The sequence below is a fragment of the Pyxicephalus adspersus genome, chromosome 8, assembly GCF_032062135.1.
Source record: "Pyxicephalus adspersus chromosome 8, UCB_Pads_2.0, whole genome shotgun sequence".
Taxonomy (NCBI): domain Eukaryota; kingdom Metazoa; phylum Chordata; class Amphibia; order Anura; family Pyxicephalidae; genus Pyxicephalus; species Pyxicephalus adspersus.
Window position 1 is genome coordinate 23,144,631 of NC_092865.1, and position 22,024 is coordinate 23,166,654.

Consider the following 22,024-nt stretch of genomic DNA (forward strand, 5'->3'; position numbering starts at 1 on the left):
ATTTGGTAAACTGCTGCACAAATTGTGTTAATACTTCATATTTAACCTATAGATTTCCTCAGAGAATTTTATTTCTCACAGCAATCAGAAAAATGTATTTCACACCAAAATACATGGCAAAAGTAAACACTGGGCAATTTCTGGCGCCCCAATGATATCCACAATGCTGTAAACACTAAAAACTAATATTAGTTCTTTCTTTAGGTAAGTGAATATATTTGGAAGGTGAATAAATCAACCAAATTCCTTTTTCATGTCCCAAAGGCAATAACTGTGTGGTTTGTAACGCAAACAGGTATTCATTTTTTTAAATGTTACTGAATCAGATTCTTTTTATAGCTGCATTAAAATAATTCTGTATGGCCAGCAGTGGCTCAATCGGAGCCTCATTCCACCGCGGCACATCCCAACCTGTTCCATGGACTGTGGCATCGTCTCCCACCTTGTGTGGTCCCGAGTATATTTGTCTACTGGCAGAAAGTTTGATTTCCTTTTTAATCTCACGATGCCTCCAGTCCTTAGAAACCCAAACGTTGCCAGCTAGAATACCCTTAATACTATAGCTAACTGCATCACTCCCTTTCTGCAATGCATGAGCTGATTTCTATGCTTAAAAGGCCATCTCCCCGGGATAGAAAATCCTCAAAGGGATCAAGTTAAAAACAATACGTAACGCTGTAACAATTTTTAAGGTTTTACACACAAACACACCAGACAGACTGCTTTGAAGACTGAGCTTCTTCATTCATGACTGCTTCTTTTCTAGCCTCCTGCATGGTAATGTAAAACTTATGTTTTGCCTAACCTAACTTTAAATTGTGCTAAAATATCAATGTTTCTTAGACTATCGTAACAGCAAAACCATTAAAGTTTATTTTTTCTAAGGTTTATTAACCACGTATTGGGTGTAATTATTAAATAATATACTATTAAATAACATTTTTGAATAAAATATTGTGACCATGTGATCTATCCGTCCTCTGCTGAACGTTACTGCAGAGTATGGTTTTGAATATAGAGCAAGCCCTATGCAAGTCTTGTAAACCATAAGATGCCTTGTTCTAGTCGGGTTTTATTTGATGTATTGGCATTTTTTATTTATAAATCTAAAATACAGGACGATATAGGTAAGGGAATAAAAGTGGATCAATACTGAAATGGTAATTCATTTTGTTAACAGTCTTGCCGGAATAGATAAAGTATTATTTAAAAAAAAAAGGTGAAGTTGTTCGGTTTCCTGGAGAAAATGCTGCTTCATATTATTCCTTCCAGTAACAGTCATAGGAACAACAACCCAAGCGTTTAACACATTGTGGAGGAGATATGCAATAATCTCTAAAGAACATATGAGCAGCACTGGGACAGGCAAGCATTTCAGCCATTCTTATTACTATTGTTCATATTCAGATCAACAGGTAATTTGCTGTATCTATAGAATGGTTTGAAAAAGACAAAACTAAGGGGAATGGAAATGTAAGGCAGAAGTGTACTGTATGTTGTATGTGTACTGTATGAGTATGTTCCTTTTATCCAGATACACATATTACAGCAGATATGAATACAATGTTTGCAGCGTGCCTTTCTTTTGAAGCTGGTTATTAATCTGTATTCTGAATTTGATAATAGACTCTCCTGTTTCTGTCTTTTGAGTGGCTACACGCTCTTACAGGGTCCCATGGAGCCGTGAATCTGGCTCACCCTCAAAAAGCTGCAATGGGGCTCCATGAGGCCCTAGAAGAGTGGCTACTCTGCCTTACGAGCTCACTCCCAATTCCTAGTTCCTTGTATCAATGTGCACAGAACTGACCCTTCTCTTCAAATAGATTTGTAGGATCTTAAGATGCAACTATAAACTCTAGGCCTGCAAATTGCCCTTCTGATGGGCATGTGGTCAAGCTTGTGTACAGTTCACATACCTGCAAATTCCGAAAGGATGAACAGACAGGCACAGGCACTGTTCTCCCTAGCCCTTTTAGCTGGGCGCAGCACCTGGCCCTTTTTAGCAACAACCCGGCTGTTTTTTGGTGGTTAGTGAAGATTTGGGCTGCAATACAGACGCTGCCACTTGTTTATGATTTCTTCCCACTTACCCGGGTTACTGTAATGGACCTGAACAGATTGCTATAAATAATCATGAGGGATTTACAGCTATTTTAACTTTAGGATATATATATATATATATATATATATATGACTTTACATTTACCCAGCGTTGTCCGGGTTTCTTTTGGGGAGGTTCCCCCTTGCTTCCTGTTCCAACTGCAATGTAATTTAATTTTTAATTTGGATACACTCACAAAAAAGTGAATAGAGCAGTGTTTACAAGTTCTGCAACCATTCCATTAAGGAATGTATTATGTTCCATGCAATCTGTCCACTGCCAAAACAGAACATGACTTTTCTCCAACAGCCACATGTGAAACTGCAGTGCTCAGTGTATTGCTGTAGTACATCCACAGGCGATCTTGTGGTGCTGGAATCACGAAACGTCTTTTACATCTGTCAAATGACCTAAAGCAGTTGCTATGTACAGCTATTTTGGAAAGGAGACTCTAAACTTCATAAAAACGATTATTTGTTTTTTTTATATTTTAACGAACATTATACTCCTTTTAGATCACACACACGTGGGAGTGTGGGAAGAGACAAGGAAAGGAAAATGTGTCTCCAACTTTATTTTGAAGTGTGGGTGGAAATTTGATAGCAGGAAGAGCGCCTGCTGTAAGATTATCTATGGCCAGGAATGAAGACCGATAATAGAAAAATCTGCACCCCTGGGGAGGAACTGAAATGACTGAAGGTTCCAAAGGCTTGAATCTCTGAAGAGGGCATCACTTCCTGAGCACAACTAAAGCAATTACTCTGGCTAACAACTGCATTATGGATTAGCTTCCATGTTTACACAAAGGCCCGGGCTCCTCTTAAGGTAATCTTGAGTCAAACACTTCCCACAGCACTCCTGACAATCCTCAGGACCGGAATGCCAAATGTTAGTGCTTACCTCCGGAAAAAAAAAAAAAAACCCAGGTCCTGTGACGTGACCATGAGGATTTTTGGAATTCCTTTACAATGATTGCCTGTGAGCAGAGGTGGGTCTGCTTGGAAGAATCTACTGTAGCTGATAGTAAGCAGCTATCTGAAACCTGCATTTTTTATATACAGGACAGAATCTTAGGTACTATCAGAGTCTTAGGTACTACCAGCTCTAGTAATACTGTTTCATTTAGGAGGTATGCTAAAACATTAATAATGTTTATCTTTGATAAGAAACTATTAAAGTTCACAGCAGATCTGCAGGGAGAATCCCACTGATCATAAAAATGCCAGTTACCTTCCATTCTAACTGGCTGTACACAGTGAATGAAGGTCTGTTTATCAGCTGCAGTATTTGCCGTTTTTTAATGGTGTGCTAATTTTAGGAGCCTGGAACCTGGTGCTTGATGTCCAGCAGCTGGGTTTTCAGCACCCACATCAAATATACATTTCTCCGATCAACACCTAGGGTATATTGGGTCTTATTATAATAAATTACCATGATATATATTGTGACTCCAATTCTAAACCACCTTTGCTAGGCTCAAAGTGACTCCCTCACTTTCTATCTGGTGGCTGCCTTTATTGTTGTCCTTTATGTGCAAGCATGTAGAAGAAGTCATCGGCTCTGCTGTGTCTGATTGCGGATAAAAGCCGCAGAATTTCTTCGTAATGTCAGTGCGGATGCATTTAAGGTTTTATTTAGTTCTATTTAAATTGAATTCACAAACTTTTTATTATATAATTCATGCAGTGTTTGTAAGTGCAATGTTACTTTTAATGCACTACATGATCAGCAAAGTTCTTCACAGCCTCTTTTAGCTGGGCGCACCACCCGGCACCTTTCAATAATCACCTGGCTGTTTTTTGGTGGTTACAGAGTTAGGTCACAATACAGAGGCTGCCACCTGCTACGATCTTTCCATCTGGCTCAAAAACATTTTTGGGTTGAATACAGATCAGGTACCCTTTTAATGCCATTTTAGTTACCTGTAGGGCAACTCTAGTGGCCCGGCAACAAGTTGATTCTTTTAGGCAACACCTGACTACTGAAAATGGTCAAAGGACCAATACTGACAACGCATGTAATCTGACAGCTGATGGCTGGTATAGGAAACCCATCGCCCAATGCCTTTTCATTCTTGGGATATTAATAAGCGAGCCATTCAGATTCTCTGTTCCTTCCCTTTATGGAGTGCAGTTCAGAGTGTATACTCTGCAGTTCTTTGGTTTAAAATAGTTACTTGTTTGCAATTCCTGCACGCAAATAAATTCTGAATCAAGTCTAAACACTTACACATCAAGATACAAGTATCCTGCTCCTTGGCATTCAGATTGCAACTTCTTTGTACCGCCACAAACATACCCCACAGGGTGAACCTTGCTCCTATTGTGGAAGAACTTTATGCTGTAAACAAAGGCTAGCTTATGTGTGCCCTGAATGCCAAGCATTAAAAAAAGTCCTGCTCCTTATATATAAAAAGTGTCAGGATGAACAGGCGCCAGCAGGGTCTATGTTAAGACTATCACAGCACCGGGTCGTGGGAGCAGTGCACTTGAGCCCACAGGCTACAGGGAAAAATAACTAAAACTGAGGAAAAAACTTGGAAAAATACAGATGTTATGATGTTTAACTCTCCTGAGATCTCTGTTCTCTTCCCCCTCCTTACACTCGGAAATTGGAAAATTCATCTGCATGAAAAAGATTGGGACACACGTGACACTGTATCTCGGAACTTTTCTGACCAACTGTGTCCAACAGCATGCTCTTTGTTTGCTCTGTTGCCCAGGTCCCTGGAATGGGCCTGCATGTTAACTCATCAAAGAGGGGGTAAAGAAAAAAAAAGCATTGCTGGAGCCAGAATGGTAGGAAAAAAAAAAAAGTCAATTTAACCAACAGTATAGAAAATCTTCCCCCGCCCCAGCCAACGGGGGCGGACTTGGAGAGAATATCCAAGTGTATTCCCAAAGCTGTAGATGCAATTGACAAAAAGGAAAATTCCCTTATCCCTGACCTCTATCCTCTGTCTCTAAAGCAGTGTCCCAGAACCAACAGGAAACAAGGATGGATTCCCAAGACTGATCTACGACAGATACAAGAAAAAAGCCCCACAATGCACTCTCAGCCGTTCTGCTGGACCGATATGCCGTCTGGCTGCAGAGAGCAAGCAGGTGGCTCTTGTTAGCAGCAAAAATCAAATTAGCCAATAAGTATGTGTACTTTATTTGATTAAAACCACTAGAACAAGTCAAACTAAAATAAACATAAACCTTGATGTTCCTTAGCCATTTTTCTGTAACAAATATGCATGAAATAGCAGTTTAGGATTTTCTCATACAATGTAGGGCATAAAGGAACGGAGCTCATTTTTCATGGTATCTGTAATTGCTTTTACCTATATCCCCCCCGCCTACATTTCATTCCTGAGGAGCATCATGGAAAAATTGAAGGGGGTAGATGTAATGGATTACTTCAAGCAAAACTAATTTTTCCCTGGAAGTACTTCTATTTCATATACACGGAACGGTCAGGTTGGTTTTAGTTTTGCATTGTTACTGGTTGACATCTGGTGGGGAGCAGCTTTAGTTCCAGCGGTTAGTTGGCTTGAAGATGGCTCAATATAAAGGAGGATGGGTGCTTATTCCCTCTCACAATCCAATAGCAACCAACCCCTATCTATCCATGTAGAATCAAGACAAAGAGGTCAAGCTCAAATATATTGCTGCAATAGCAAGTAATTCACAAATAAACGTTAACATATTCACATAACAAGATTGTAATCAAATACTGGTTCCAGGCCCATTTAAACTTCATGGGTCTTGTAGAACTCAGCACTATACAATTATCATATGAAACACTATTTTAATAGCCTTTTTTTCCAACGCGTTTCGCCCATGTGACTTCCTCATCGGACCAAGGTCGAAGTATAAAAAAAAATAGGTTCCATTGTAGGGTTTTTCATTTAGCTGTATTAAAGGATAGAACATGGTAGAAGACTCCACTAAAAATAGTGTTGAGGAGAAAGGGATTGATCCTCAAATTGATCTGTCAAGTGTACTTCACTGGATGTGAAAAGGTGACCTATTGCAGTTATCAATTTTCTACAATTTCCATAGTCCTTTGGATGTGAAATAATGGGGTGATAAACCACTACAGAATACCCAATAATATAGATCAAACAAATGACTGGGGGGGGCAATGATAAATGTTTGGCACCCTGTCATTGGGACACTGTAAGACATACCAAATAAAAACTACTCTAAGGAACCCCCCCCCCTGCTATCTTCAAGATGTAAGAACAGTAAGTGTGTGTATATATATTCATGGGGGTATGGTTTCAAAAACAGACTATTTGATGCTACTTTTATACTATAATATTAGACAGATGTTACATGCTATGTAACCTTTTAGAAAAAAAGCATTCCTTAGCCACAAGAAACTTCATGAAAACGATTTGCAAGAATCCTTTCTATTTTTAAAGTCAAAGGAAATGGCCTAATCTCAGACATACGCACATCAAGAGGTCAGACCCATTTGTATACACTCAACCTAGAAAATATGTTGTCCCTTTAAAAGGTCGCTAATAGCTTCCTCATTAAAATGAGCTGACTGGGCAGGAAGCTTAAATGGGAAAAAAAATCAACACTTTTACATTTCTATGAAGATGAATTGCGTTGCCTGGCTTATTACCAATAACACTGTCCGATCTCTTCATTCAAGGAGCATTAGAGACGAGTAACGCCCTGACCTTACGGCTCCTTTTCTACTATCTATGGTGGATTGTACTTCCCCAAGTTTTGATAAATCTTGTGACATTGGACTTTTTAAAACTTTTTTTTAAATGTAAGAATTTTATCAAGCACCCATATCACAAACCAGCTGTAGTAACAGATGATCACAATGCATTTAGCACCACAGTGCTTAGTTATATGGTTAAAGCTGTCCTTACTTCTCAGCACTATGGTGCAAAACATGTCAAGCTAACGTACTACTACTACTGAATAGTGCTAGGCATGATTAACCAGATCCTCTAGTGTCTTGAATGTCTGTATATAGACCTGCTTTTTTATTGGGTTCCTAAGTGGACAATGATGAAGAGTTGGGTTTCCTGCAGAAGGAACGTTTGTAGATCAGTAGCTGGACTTCAAAGTTAACTTGTTGAGGCTAGTACATAAGGAAGTTTGTAACGTCGTACAATTTGGATGATTGTACAATTGATCAATTGTAGGAGACAGATTGGCACATATCTATTGGCAGTACACAAAAATTGCATCAGGTGTTTGAACTATCAATACCTTGCCTGGAATTCTGATCTATAGGTGAAAACAGATCGGAAAGGCATAATCAATATTTTAGGACATTTGATGGTCCAAATAGAAATCTGAAGACTGTCAGCAACGGCTGGTCACAAAATAGGGGGGATATAATGGACCAGTACTTTTTTTTTTAAATGCAGTTCACCACAACATACATATAGTTCATGTCTCCATGTTGTAATAAACTAAAATTCAGCTTCATTGCAGTGCATTGGTGTGCAATTTAAACCTCATCACAGTCCCCATGAATTAAATCAAAAGATGAAAATCCGAATCCTCATTCTGTTTTTGGAAATACCCTATGCTAAGGGTTCCTGGGGTGCTCAGGAGAAGATATGAGATGTGCAATGGGCAAATGCAGGCATTAACGCCTTCAAGAATTATCCACTTTAACGCATTTTTTTTATATGCCCTGTACATTTAAATGTCAGTGGAACGCAATGTTTATGGGATTTCAACATCCTTTGAAACCATTCATAACCAGACTGACTTCATAATGCTGCCTTGTTTTCTGTAACACAATTCTCTTTATTTACCCAAAATTCCAGAAGGTGTAGGCGGAGGTGTATGTAATTTTATCATCGTTACTGCTATACTTCTCTGGGAAAACTGTGGATTCTGTGTCTTCAATCCTCATGTCATACAAGCGAGCAGCTCAGAATGTGTGGAAAGCAGCATTCATATGGTAAACCAGCCAAAAACAAGTATGTGTCACTCAACTCAACTATTTGGGATGATGTATTGGCATGTTGCATAACGAGATCTAACCAACAAAAAGGATTAATGACTCAGTCTATGCAATAAACAAGACGATATTTAAGAAGCATTTTTCCCAAGCGTTTTATACCTATTTTAGGCAAAAAAAACTCAAAAAGAAAAACAAGTAAAATAGAATCAACAGCATTGACCTCTGTGGGAGAATTCTGGAAAAAATCAGTCTAATTTATGAAGTTGTACCTTAGGAGTAGCTACAATGTGGTTGGCTGCCTCTTTGGGACAATGTTTTTTAAGGCTATATGGATCCTGGAAGAATTTCCCCAGCAAATCAGCAAACTTTCTGATAGTAAATCGGTTAAGGAAGTCATGACATGAGCCAGGAGGCAACCAATTAACACACACGAATGACACTAACACTGTTGTCGATTGTTTTACCAAATGGTTGTACACAGTAGGACCCAGTATACTAACAAACTTATCAATGAGCGCGAGGCAATGTCAGAAATTGCGAAATTGGTCCAGATAAAATAACGGTTTTGCTTACATCCTTACAGTGCAGAGAACAAATCTCACTTGGAGGCTAAATACAAGATCCCAGAATAGAGCAGATGAAGATTCACGGGTCTTCAAATAACAACCAATGCTAGCCTTGGGCAGACTATGGTATTCACATTAGTATGCTTTGGTTGGGATCCACAACCCCGTCCATGCAAGCACTTGGTCTGTTGATGCTCAATAGGAGCTTATTCATAATGACTCTGTCACTGCCATAGGTATGGACAGAGCCTAAATGTAGTTACCCCATCAATAAAGAATAGATTATATAAAGATATATATATTACATGAGAGGTCACAGTGCCAGTGTTCAATACTAGCTAAATTGTGTTAATCTATAAGCAATATTGTATTGGGTTTAATGTACATGGGCATTGTGTTTGAGATGTGTTAAATAACTGATTCACATGGACTTGAATAGGAAATAAAACAAAAAGCACAAACTGATCTCAGATTTATCTAAAGGGCTTTTTCAGACTCCTGGTGAGGCACAGCGATCTGCTGTGGGCTCAACTGTGGCCCAAGTGAATGTGAGCCGGTGGAAACCAATTTTTTAACTTTGTGCATGCTGCTGCAGAGGTGCGGTTGCTGTTGAATATTTGTGCCGCAGTTTGCTGATCCTGGGCCCACTGCAGCAAGCCTGGGTGTAGGTCCAGTTTCTGATCGTCACGTGTTTGCAGCACCTTCAAGTAACACTGATACTGCTACAACTTCTCTACTACAATTCCATGCACACAATTGTTTCCCCTATGTTTAAGCCATCATCTGTTCTATTTTGTACCATGTAGATGTCTTTTATAAATTAAGTTTGTATTTCTGGAACATTTTAAAAAGACCCCATTAATAATTTCAAAAGGTAAAAGCACAGAAAATTTGCAGCTTTGTTAATGTTCATACATTTGTTTGCCCAATTGTAATGTGCTTTTGAACGTCCTGGGAAATTTGGCTACTTCAGAAGATTCAATACCTTAGCACAGCCCCCTTCCCACCATGCATGGCCATAGCCCTCTCCACTTCTGGAAGTGTCTGGGTACCTTCTATGCTGGCCCAGCTCCTCAAGCCTTCCCTCTATTCAGTTATGTAGAAGCAATGGGGGAGAGATGGCAAATACTATAACGACAATTGGGGATGCTGACATCGCATACATGATGTGCACACTCATTAGCAGGCTCAAGGTTTTGGAGGTCTACACAAGGGAAACTTTTACAAGTGAATAATGTTAAAAAAAATAATTAAAAGCACATTATCTCTTTGGAATATGTTTGCTGACATGAAAAGTTTGGTAACAGTTTCTTTAAACACAATGGTAAAGTCCGCTAATAAAATACCAATCTTTGCAAATATCATTGAACAACCAACCCAACACTAAAATATTACGAAAGATAACTAATTTGCGGGAACAAAAATGGAGGTGACAATCATGAAATGTAGTTGTTTGATGACTTTTAGGGGCAAGCTGGCATTTTTAAAAATGATTTTAGACTTTTAGGATTTATTAGATTGTAGGATTGTTCTATGAAATGTAAAGATTCACTTTCCTAATGAGCCGAAGATGTCACCTTCAGAAGTATGAGATGGTAAATCCTTTCATGGGAGCTAAACGACTAGAAGAAAATCTGTTTTTAATCCCTAGAATCTGTTATTAACAACATATCTTTTTGTAGTTTGGCTTTTAAAAAATATATTTCCACCATATGAGGAACAAGTAAACCCCCCAGCAATTCTTCCCACAGACAATGACTCACAAAGCCAGACACAGAGCGGATGGGATTGTTAAAGAGGGCCATGAGAGGGAAGGTCACATACACCAGGGTATTACCATGGGGCCCATGGCTCTGATGCAAACAGAAAGTTGGCTCTTGGGAGGAAAAATTTGATTTGCTGCAGCTTCTAAAGCATACAGTAAGAAGCTCACAGCAAAATCAGTAAGCATTTTCTATACAGAAGAAGAAACGGCTGTGGAAGAATGAAGGTATGGACTGGGGTTCAGCATTAAGCCAAGCCTTAGGATGGATGTATACCTTTCCATGTGTGACTGTAAATGTTTTTCTATTCATTACCATACAGACTTCATCCATCCTTCCCACGGCTCCTCTTCCGCTGCATCTCTTTATAGTTCTCTTCACTGGCTACCATTTCACCTTAGAATCAAATTCCAGCTCCTGTGCTTTGCCTTCAAATCCCTCCACAGTTGTTGTCCAGCTTGCCTTTATCACCTGATAGAAAAATACTCCCCCAGCTGCTCTCTCCGCTCCTCTAATTACCTACTAATGACTTCCTCACTCATAACCTCATCATACGCACTACTCCAAGACTTCTCTAGAGCTGCCCTGACTCTCTGGAATGGTCTTCCTCATCCTTTTCGGCTTCCTCCTACTTTCTGCTCATTTGAAAGAGCACTCAAAACCCATCTTTTCAAACTTGCCTACCCATCTTCATCTGTCTACGAAACCCTCACTACTTCCCACCACTACATATCCCCCCTTCTATTGTGTGTAAATTCCCCCACCTACTAGATTGTAACCGCCTTGGAGCAGGGTTCTCTCTCTTGTATCACTGTCTGTATCTGTCTGTCATTTGCAATCCCTATTTAATGTACAGCGCTGCGTAATATGTTGGCACTATACAAATCCTATTTATTATTAATAATGATAATAATAATACACATTTATAATGCACAATGACATTTTCATGTGCAGAAGTGTTATGTGCAAATCCATATTAATATATCACAAAATGTTCTTTTTTCAGGCAAAACCTGATAAACGTCAGCTAGCACTATTTAAGAATCTATGCACATGTATTAACATGTTGTAAAACACAAAGATGTGCAAGGGCCAGTAAAGTAACCCTATCATCACAAACATATGTGCTGTCCTTGTGAAAATGCTAAATGCCTGTTCATTACCTTCTCTTACTAGATTTAAAATCCTCACATTCAACATACCACTACTAAAAGAAATGTAAGATGTTCCCCACTGCTTGTTCTGGGTCAGTGGCTCGAGGAATTGAGGCTGGTGGGCAAAAATGAGACAGCTAACTAGCCATTCTAAAAGTAGGGGTCAGCAATGGTTGCCTTCACATTTCTCCTATGACAGGTTTTCATAAATGAAGAGAAGAGTATTTCAAGAATTAGATGATTTTGGCAAACTTTTTTTTAAAGAATTATTTGTTTTCAGTTTACATAAATAGATGCATATATTTATGTTCAATTCACATGAACTGATAACATATGGGTAACACATGATCACCATTGTGGTGCCATTCCTCTTTTGGTAATCCATCATACAAAGACTTACACCCCAGCATATGGACAGCAACTAATGTGCAGTAACACAGCAGACAGGTCTCACAGCCACAAGATTTGCAGTATTCTACCCAGAAATAAATTAAAGCTGGGTGGGAAGAAGCTGTATGCGAGTGGTGGCCGCTGTATTGTAACCCAACTTTTCAGTAACCACCCAAAAACAGCCGAGCGGTTACTGAAGGGTGCCAGGTGGTGCGCCAAGCTAAAAGAGGCTGGGGAGAACACTGATTTGCCTATATGACATGACCCCAGACACTTGCATATATACAGAAAAAGATAGGACAGTGGTTTGTAATAAATTGCAAAGGGTATATGATGTAGGAATCCAAGCAAGGTTTATATTACCCCACAAACTGGGAAAAAAGTGACAGGCAAAAAAAAAATGGCAACATGGGTGCAGCATTTGAACTGTTAAGACTGGGATAGGTCCACTTTAAGGAAAATCTAAAATTTACCATTTATAGAAAAACTTAGAATTTACACAGTTTATCACTATCCACAAAAAAAGCTGGCTATGAGCATTAAACATTGGAACAATCGAACTGTTAGAAGATCCCTCCATCAGTGTGCCATGAAGAAATGCTAGGTGCCAACAATTTAAAAAAAATTTATCTAGAAAGATACAACCAAACAAGACATTAGAAAGAACGCAAAAATAAATTATGTACTACAAACAGCCATTCTCGTAGAAGTACCTATATGGCTAATTGAAATTTTCCAAATTTAGGGTAGGGTTGTCTTCAACAAACTCTTCCCACGTTACAATGTACAAGTATTTGCCAGGGACATGAATCAATACGTCATTTGTACCAACTTTAATAAGGAGGTCACTCAGAGTTTACGAATCCCATAAAACGGTCCAACAGGAAAGGTAGAAACAAGACGGACATTGACGGAGACATAATATGTGCTTATTTTAGGGGGAAACAACTAAACAAGTGCGGTCTAAACAGCCTAAACACAACTGTTACTTTATAGTAATTAGCCAATACCACAACCCTTCAGTTATTCCCAGTTAGACTGTGTGCATTTTTAACTACACTATGACTAACATTAGAATGAATTAATCTAAACAAGTATAGGTCCACATAGTTTACCAAGAGGGAAAAAAAAAAAAAAAAGAACTCGAAAGTCCCAGTGCTCAAAAATAGCTTGCACAAAATTAGAGCAGACTTCCCGACTATAAATATCTCCCAGAAGAGCGGAGTAATAAAGTGCAGTGTGTATGGCGTTGTAATAGAAACACACCTTCCCAAGTCTAGCATAGCTCGGTTTATTCACCTTTATTCACGGGTGGGGTTAGTGCAGGACAGATGGCATGTTCGCTCATTGTGCCCGAGGTGCTATTTTCCGCACCCGGCATTCAACAGATTATTTGGGGAGGGGAGGAAAATAAAGAGATCCTCAAGGGCCTTCAAATGCAAAAGGTACAATTAAGGCTTCAAAAAGCACTAATTGGAATTCTATGGCCCTGCAGGGAGTCCTGATCAAAGTTGCATTTAGCTAAGGAGCTGCCCAGGTCACCTAAATGATGAGTGTTTGGAATAGGACTACAATTAAACCTGCCATGAGAAGAATATGGAACTGCCATGACTGACAGCCTTCTGAAAATTCTAGCTGCCCGACTGTCATTCCAACTCTAGTTTCCATGTTGTGTCAATGACCTGGAAGAAGTATTCACCAGTTACATGCCATCTGCATACTCATTCTGCATTATGGACTCAAAGAACCAAAAGAAGGAATTGGCTTTGTAGGACAATGGGGCACAAAATGTCATCCTTCTCTCATCCTTATCTATCATGGGAGATTTGCTTTTCAATAAGTTAAAATGACCACTAAATGATCCAGTGGACAAGATTACAGGAGGACATGGTAGGAATTCTTTTGTGCTAGAGATAGAGAGTCAATGGATTCTAGCTACTGAGGTATACCAAAGTTACCGGCAGATATGAAAAAGTATATCTAACGTCAAGGCATGGAATGTCTAAAACTCCAGTTTATGTATTCTGTTAGTGAGATTTACCTTCAATTCCTGTCCTAGAGAAGTAAAGTGAGAGGAAGTCTTTCCATGATAGGAAAGCCACCCATGCTAGTTGTCACCTGTCCCCAAGATCTCCTCTCAGTTCCAGTAACTTATCAAATGTTGGATTTCCCATCACTTCTGATGACAATGATCATCAAGCTAATTGACAGCGTGTATCCCCACAGTGGAAACCTATACAGGATGGAGGATCTAACCTATTCTTGCACTATCCCAAAACAGGAAAAAAGGTTATACTTTAGATACTACTAAGATTTTCATTCACTGTTTTAAGAAGACCCAAACCCACCAAGTAAACCATTCCCCTAAACCATTACATTCAGCATCTGAACAGCCAAGTACTGTGGCCATGTCAATTCTCAACCATGGCTACTACAGAGCTAAACACAGGCCAAGATGGCCCCATGTGTAAATGTAAAGGATTGGAGGGTTTAGCTCCCCATAAAGTAATGATTGTTCGTTAGGGGGCACTGCTTTTAGAAATCCAGTACAGAAGAAAGTTGGTAGAAATGGAAAGAGGGAAGCTTGGATGGGCAACCAGTGAAATCCAAGATGGCGAGGTATCAGCTGAGAAACAGACGGCAGGCCATAGATGGCAACATAGTTTTGAGCGCTAAATACAAAGATGGCAATAACAGAAGGTTTTCGAAGCCAGACTGCACAGTGCCGTTTTGTGTACCAACCACATAACAGCCATTCTGTGCTGCACAGCCACAGGCTATGAAAAAATGCTTAGAACTTCCCCAATTGCAAGTAAGTGCAATTACTAGGCTTACAGAGCTAAGGATTGTCACTGGGAAGTAAAGCGGCCAGAATGTGACACCTGAGGCACAATAAACAAAGTTCCAGTGACATTGCATGAATGGCATTTTACAAGATAAGGTCAAACAACTGATTCATAGAATAAACAAGGGAACAGTCACATAGCTGAGGCAAAAGTGGGGGCATTTCCAAGACAGCCTCAAGTGGGGATCTCAACATTCCTACATTAAAGTAAAGGATGGTAAATGAAGGGGATTGGGGGGGGGGACTTAAAGCAGAACTAAATGTAAAAAAAAAAAAAAAGCTTTTTGGCAAAGGAGACATGCATCATGCATGTGCCATGCAGTGCGGAGCCCGGATCTATTCCCAGCAATGCCAAGAATAGACCTTCCTGCTGGGGATAATGTACATGCAGGCGTTACATTATCAGTGGCTACCTAGGACCTGAAGAAGATCGTGGTAGATCTGTAAGGGTCAGGAGTGACAACAGCAGGTTTGGGGAATAAAGAGGTGAAAGGTTCATAGACCCATCATCACTGCAGGGTGCTTTGGAAAAGGTTAGTATGTGCCATAATCGGCACTTATATACAGGCCTATGGCAAAGGCCCACCTACACCAACAAGGATTCTGCTTAAATGAAATGCATCCTAAACTTTATTCTACTAGCAAAATGCAAAAGCTTTAAGAGGTTTAAACTGGGTGTGAATGTGGAGAATAAAATAAAGTGAATGCTATGGAGTTCCCATGGCCTGCATGGGCACAAAACCGCGTAGGTCCTTCTCTGCCCTGTATAGCAATGCAGTTGCTATGTCTAAGTGGCTCATCACATTCTTTGCAAAGTGTCCAGGTGCTGGTCTGGCTCACTGCATTCTGGCTGAAGAAGGAATGGATCACTGCACACCACGATTCAGCAACTTTTCTCATTTACAGGGTAGTAGCAGAGGTCACCTCTGACATGGTTGGTGCTGACATTTGCTTAAAAAGTTTTTTTCAGAAGGTAACCTGTCAGAGGTGACCCCCGGCTACTATTCAAAGTTGCTGCAGCCTGGAGTTGAGGGATTCATTTCTGTTCCATGCTACAGCATTGCAAGTGTGTCATGGCTTATGGACAGTTATCACTTACCACTATAAAATGATGGCTTGCCCATCTTGTCCCGGACACAATGGTAACCAGGACCATATGGAGAGGGGGAATCCCATGAATGGGTTCTTATCCATTCTATCAAACACAATAAATAAAAAGTACTGGCCTGACTTCTCACCCTCCCCTGAATATTCAGGCTATGACAGGGCGGCACAGGAACAGATGCCCCCATGCAGCTGGCACCTAACCAGTCATTTGGCTGCCCACACCCCTGTGTTGATGTTTTAGGTGCCATTGAATACTTTGCAGTGGATAGGAGCAATGAACCACTCCCAGCCCCCACATTCATTCTCTATGGGTCCCAGCAGGGGAAGTGGTTCAGGGCCATAAGGGCGCCGTCACCACACTGCCAACCTGAACAAAACCCTAAACTTTAAATGTATTTTGCAGAGGAACCAAAAACCCCAATCATGTATTGGGGAGTCAGCTGCATACCAGCCAGGGAACTCGGTAGCAGCGATTCAAATATTATTGTTTGATTGCTATCACCCCCAGAAATGATTTGTTGGTGCTACAGGATAAACAAATCCTGCACCATCAGGCTGAGGGGCCCAAACATAAATCCAGTGATTGAAGGCCAAACCAAAGGTAACGGTGAGGTTGCAGCGCGGTTACCATTTCATGGCAGTGATCTGCATGGGAGGCTACCCACAGTGACCCCATAGAAAATGAATGGGGCAGCAGTGAGCAATTCAGAACCGCTATACACCGCGGGATCACTTCATAGAGGTCAACGCAAACTGATCGCCGCTGACAAACTCTGCAAAGCACTGAAAATAACTACGATTGAAAAAACAAAACAAAAACAGCACATGTATTTTTGCCAGGTAAAGTCACCTTGTGAAGAATCAGAATCTACTACCTTGTGCAAGGTTTCTCCACATAGGGGAAGCATAGAAATCACTTTAGGATTTATGGAACCCCTCTAATAGGACTAAAGCCACAAATCCCTGCATGGCGGAGAAGAATGTGACAAATAGTTGATCAGTGATCTGGTGGGATCTGGTGGCATGGGACTCACCTAGGTGCAGGGTCAGGTTGATGGAGTGCGGGTACTGGATCCCTGCCAGCATGCTCTGGCTCTGCCACCAGGTGGTATCAGCCTGGTTGTTGTAGTCGGTGAGGAATTGGGCGCCGTGCGTCAGGTGGGGCTGGTTGCTGTCACACAGGTGACATGACTTGGTGACCCCGGTGACTCCGGTCTGCACGCAGTATTCCTCCGGGGGGGAGCCGCACGTATTGGTGGCCACTACAGTCACATTGAACGCCGCATTGACAAACTCCGGCATACAGCGCTGCGGCCGGCCGCCCTCCGAGCATTCATCCATCGCTGCCCGGGCTGCATCCAGCAACAGCAACACGGCGATCAGCACGGGAGGCCGCATCCTCCGCACCATGGGCTCCCGGTACAAGGATAGGGGGGTCACACCTGCAGGGGGTTGGGTGACAAGCTCGGTGCCAGTCCGGGGAGCCGGCTCTCATAGGGCTCGGGGCTGCGGCTCTGACACTTCACAAGTTCTGCGGAAACTTTGCGCTCCGTGCGGTTCCTGGGATAGAGATGACTCCCGGACTTCCCGGGACCTGGCTCTGGGTGGGGGGCTACAGTGTGCTGCGAACTTCTCTATGGGGCAGGATAGAGGGGCCGGCCGAGGACACGGGGTGGGGATTCTGGGAACGCAAAGCAATCTGGGATCCCGGGGACCTGCAGCCACTTCGGCTCTTTCCGCCGATCTTCGCTGGGACAGGAGGGCAGGGGGCTGACTTCCATATATGGTTCGGCTCCTGTCTGTCCCTTGTAACCTCCTCTACTGGTACTCTGATCTCTGAGTGAATCTGCCTACCTGATCTCTGTGTGAATCTGCCTACCTGATCTGAGTGTGAATCTGCCTACCTGATCTGAGTGTGAATCTGTCTACCTGTCTCTGTGTGAATCTGTCTACCTGATCTGTGTATGAATCTGTCCACCTGTCTCTGTGTGAATCTGTCTACCTGGTCTGTGTATGAATCTGCCTACCTGATCCCTGTGTGAATCTGCCTACCTGATCCCTGTGTGAATCTGCCAACTGGTGTTGTAAATCTGCCTACCTGATCTCTGTGTGAATCTGCCTACCTAAAGTGTTCCACTAGTGTGAACTTTTCATACAGCCTTTTTATTTTGTTATGTTGGAAATAGGAAATTAAAGCGTACCTAGACCCTTTTATGTAAAGTATAAAATTCTGTTGGTTTTTTTTTTTTGTTTTTCTTTAACTGCAACAGCCCTTTTTTAATGGGAATGAAGGGAGTGCAAAGCCTCCTGGGATACCTACGTCACGCATCCCGGAAGGCTCCTGGGTGCTCCTTCTATGAGTGCATGAGCATTTCGGGCATGCTTGAGGAGCCTTTTTACGAAAAGAATTGCCGATCTCACGCATGCCCAGTGAGATTGGCAAGTTTTTTTTACAACCTACGTCACTGGATCTCGCACCTGGGTTGGGTGACATAGGTAGATAAACCTGCAAGAGGAGGTCAGAATGGCGGCACCCAATGCGCCAGTTCAGATGCTGAGGCCAACAAGGGACCCAATGGAAGACACCTCTGGACCGATCAACTGTGCTGCAGGATTGAAGGTGTATTTTTTTTGTTTTGCGGGACTTTTGAATTTAGTTCCCCTTTAAAGGGAATGTCCCTCTTTTGTAATCTCATCCTTCCTCTACTGGCGCTGAGTGAATTTGCCTTAAGTCTTTTACTAGTGTGAACGTTTCATACTAACTTTTTATTTTGTTATTTGGACAATCCACTATAGAGGAAATTAAGTATTTAAAAGAACATGAATTGGTTTACCAATCAAATCTGATTCAAAGGGATTGTCCCTCTTTTTCATTTGTTCCTCCTTTGGATGGATATACAAAACCCCCAGAGCCGCCATCAGAAATACTCCCCCCCCAACCGCCCTATGTCTAAGGCTACGTACACAAGTGCAATAACTATTGTTGGAAGCGACCGATCGTCCGATAATAGTTAACAAAAAAAGTGAACGACTGGCCAATCATGCTGATGAATGAGGAATTTCGCTGGAAACGAACGACCGTCCCGGCGGATCTGATTGGGCGATAATCCTTCGCTATCTATTGTGTACGGTCGTTCAGTAATCGTGGATGGCTCTGCGGTACACTTTCTCCGGTACGCATCACTTCCTGCATCGCTCAAACGATCGTATCTAGTCTGTGTACATTATTGGTGGATTATATTTGAACGATCATATCGTTACAGCATGTACAGAATCGTGTACTATACGATTGCTCAAAATAATCGTGAATAATCGTTGAGCGGTCGTTAATCATTCGTTTTCCAACGATAATCATTGCAAAAGTCAAGTTCTTTCGATCACGGCCCAATGCAGATATACCCTTTTTCCCTTCTGATGGCAGCCCCGCACATCTCTATAACATGTATTACCTAAAGTGGAAGTAAACCCAAAACAATAAAATCACACTTACCTTAGATCAGTCTATCCATCAAGAGGTTTCTTCCAGCGGGTCCCGCGTGGTCCCGGTATCTGTCTTTGGCTCAACGCAGAGGGAGTGCCAGGGGCCGCCATCTTCTCCTTTCTTCTTCTGTGTTCTTCTTCCTACGTCACCTGATCTTGCATTGCGCAGAAGTAGATTGGGGAAAAAACTTGCAAGATCAGCAATTTTTTTCCCTATTGATAAAAGGGCTCCTTCTGTGTATGCCCGAGATGCTCAGGCATGTGCAGAAGGAGCACCCAAGAGCCTCCCGGGATGTGTGACTTAGGTATCCCGGGAGGCCCTAGCCATTCATTTTTAATCACCTAGGTTATCGAGAATTAAGGGGACAGTGCTGCACCCTTTTTTCTTTTTTTTTTTTTTTTAAAAAAGGTTGAATTAAAAAAAAAATCACAAACAAAATTTTTACCTTAAAAGGATTGCCTACCCTTTTATGTAAAGTGAAAACTCTGAGTTTAGGTACGCTTTATATAAAAATATTGGTTATTTTGCTCTAAACCTTCATTCAGCCTCTATACCAGTCTTTTTCAAACGTTTTAACATGGGGGAACACTTTCAAGTATCTTTTAGGTCTTAGGGAACCCCTGCTATAATTATTATATCCACAGCTCACAGTACATTAGTGTGCTGGTCAGTGGGAAGAATGTCACCCTTATGGATATCCAAAAACATCATTGGTGGCAGTTATACTGACCCAGGAGGCACAAATTGTTCAAGGAACCACTAGCAACCTCTGGAGGAACCCTGCTTGAGAAACACTGATCTCAATGATTCTATTTGTTATTTGAAAAGCTGATATAAAGAAAAGGATAACCATAAGATAAACAGTTCACAGGGAATCTGATTGGAAACCTGGCCTTATGAATCACACAACTTAAACATTATATTATATAATTATATATAATACAGAATTCTCCCCAGCCCATTTTAGCTGGGCACATTTCAGTAAACACCCTGCTATTTTTCAGTGGTTACAGATAAGTTGGGTCATCATACAGGAGAATGGACAGTTGGGCAGAGAAGATGAAAAAATGTGACATACCAGGTGGTGGGCATTAAAAAGTTGGAACAAAGTATTGGGGAGCGGTAGAAAGCTGACAGAATTATAGGGGTTACTGTATTCAAATGGCAAAAACAACCGGGAACACTAAATTTGTCACCTATTGGCCCGTTCACTTAAATTCTGGGGAGAACACTGTAATATTCAATGTATATATTTTATTATATATTATATTTTGTTTTAAAGCGGAACTACTGTATAGTTCTGCAAAAAAAAAATCTGCTATCAGGCAAGTTCATTATTGCAGAAGTGGCCATTCTGCCATAAAATACACTTACCTGTCTGATCACTGTCTTCTATTGGGAAAAAGCTGTGATATCGGGTTGTGCCAGGTTTTCCTGGTGCTGCCAAAACTGAATGAACTCATCTGAGGAGTTACATCATCCCAGCCCAGCCAATTAAGATAGTAAGATTGCAACTAGGACGAGAGGAAAAACCAATGCCTCTGATGAAACGGGGGCAGGTGAGTGTATAAAATTTTTTTTGACATGGCAGGTAAGGCTATTTTAATGCAAGAGACACATCTGGGTCCCTTCTGCAATAAAGGACCTGCCTGGTCCCTGGAGATTTCCCTTTAAGCCGAACCATACTAAAAATGTTTTATTTTTAGTATGGTTCTGCTTAAAGGGAAATCTCCAGCAGTGACACATGATAATAAAAAAAAACTTTTTTTCATCATAGCCTTGTCTCACTAATTACTAAATAAAAACATTGCTGTGTATCCCTGGACTGTGTGGTGAGCGCCCCCTATTGGTGCTTGTAAATGACAGACTGGGCTCACTGGAAAATGAACAGTCTAGTTCTGCCTAAAGAATATATTGAATGTGTTGCATTACCAATGACTAAAATGTTTGATTGTTTAGCATAAGGTTATGTTCATTATAACAGTGAGAACTGTGATGAATGTGCTTCTTTCGGCAGCTTTGCCACCTGCACCAATGACCTGCTTCTTAAACGTTTAAACATTTTACAGTGGGCAGCAGCCCTGAAACACTCATATCCACACCCATTCATTCTCTATAGGCGGTCACAGGTACAGCGCTGTATCACCCAAGGGTGTTCAGGGGTGCAGAAGGCAGTAACAACACTGCAACCTCATCACCAGTCTGAACATAACCTAAGACAGTTGTCACTGGAATATGTGTCCCCATTGGAAGTTACCAGACTAAAATATCCCTCTACTAAATTTTCAACACACTTTGAACAAATAGTGGTCAGGCAATGTTCTGCAATAACTCTTCTTACCTGCCTGATCACCACCCAGCTATCAGATTTTGCTGAGCTGCCCATGTGAAACCTGGAAATCCCAGTTTCCTTTGCATGTGCCGAGAATAATTGAACTACCGGGTTTTGTCTCAAGTTTTTTGAATATCTAAAGGGATCAAATATACAAGCAGGAGAATAACTTTAGTTCTTTATGAGCACTGAGGGACCAGAAGTATTAATAACTATCTTCCATTGGGTAGCTACAATGACACACTGGGTTTGATTTATTGAAGCTCCCCAAGGCTGCAGAACATACACTTTCATCGGTGAAGCTGGGTAATTCAGCAAACCTGGAATGGATTTCGTATAAGTCATTTG

At 41.2% G+C, this 22,024-nt stretch overlaps 1 protein-coding gene across 1 annotated transcript in view; it reads right to left on the reverse strand.

Annotated features, from left to right (window-relative positions):
- The window catches only part of LAMC1 (laminin subunit gamma 1), an 84,696-nt gene extending 67,169 nt beyond the window's left edge, over positions 1-17,527 (reverse strand). Inside the window, exon 1 of the mRNA XM_072419776.1 lies at positions 16,898-17,527. Coding sequence (XP_072275877.1) covers positions 16,898-17,273 — 376 coding nt within the window. The 5' untranslated portion in view covers positions 17,274-17,527. The remainder of the gene's footprint in view (positions 1-16,897) is intronic.
- Between the last annotated feature and the right edge of the window lie 4,497 nt (positions 17,528-22,024).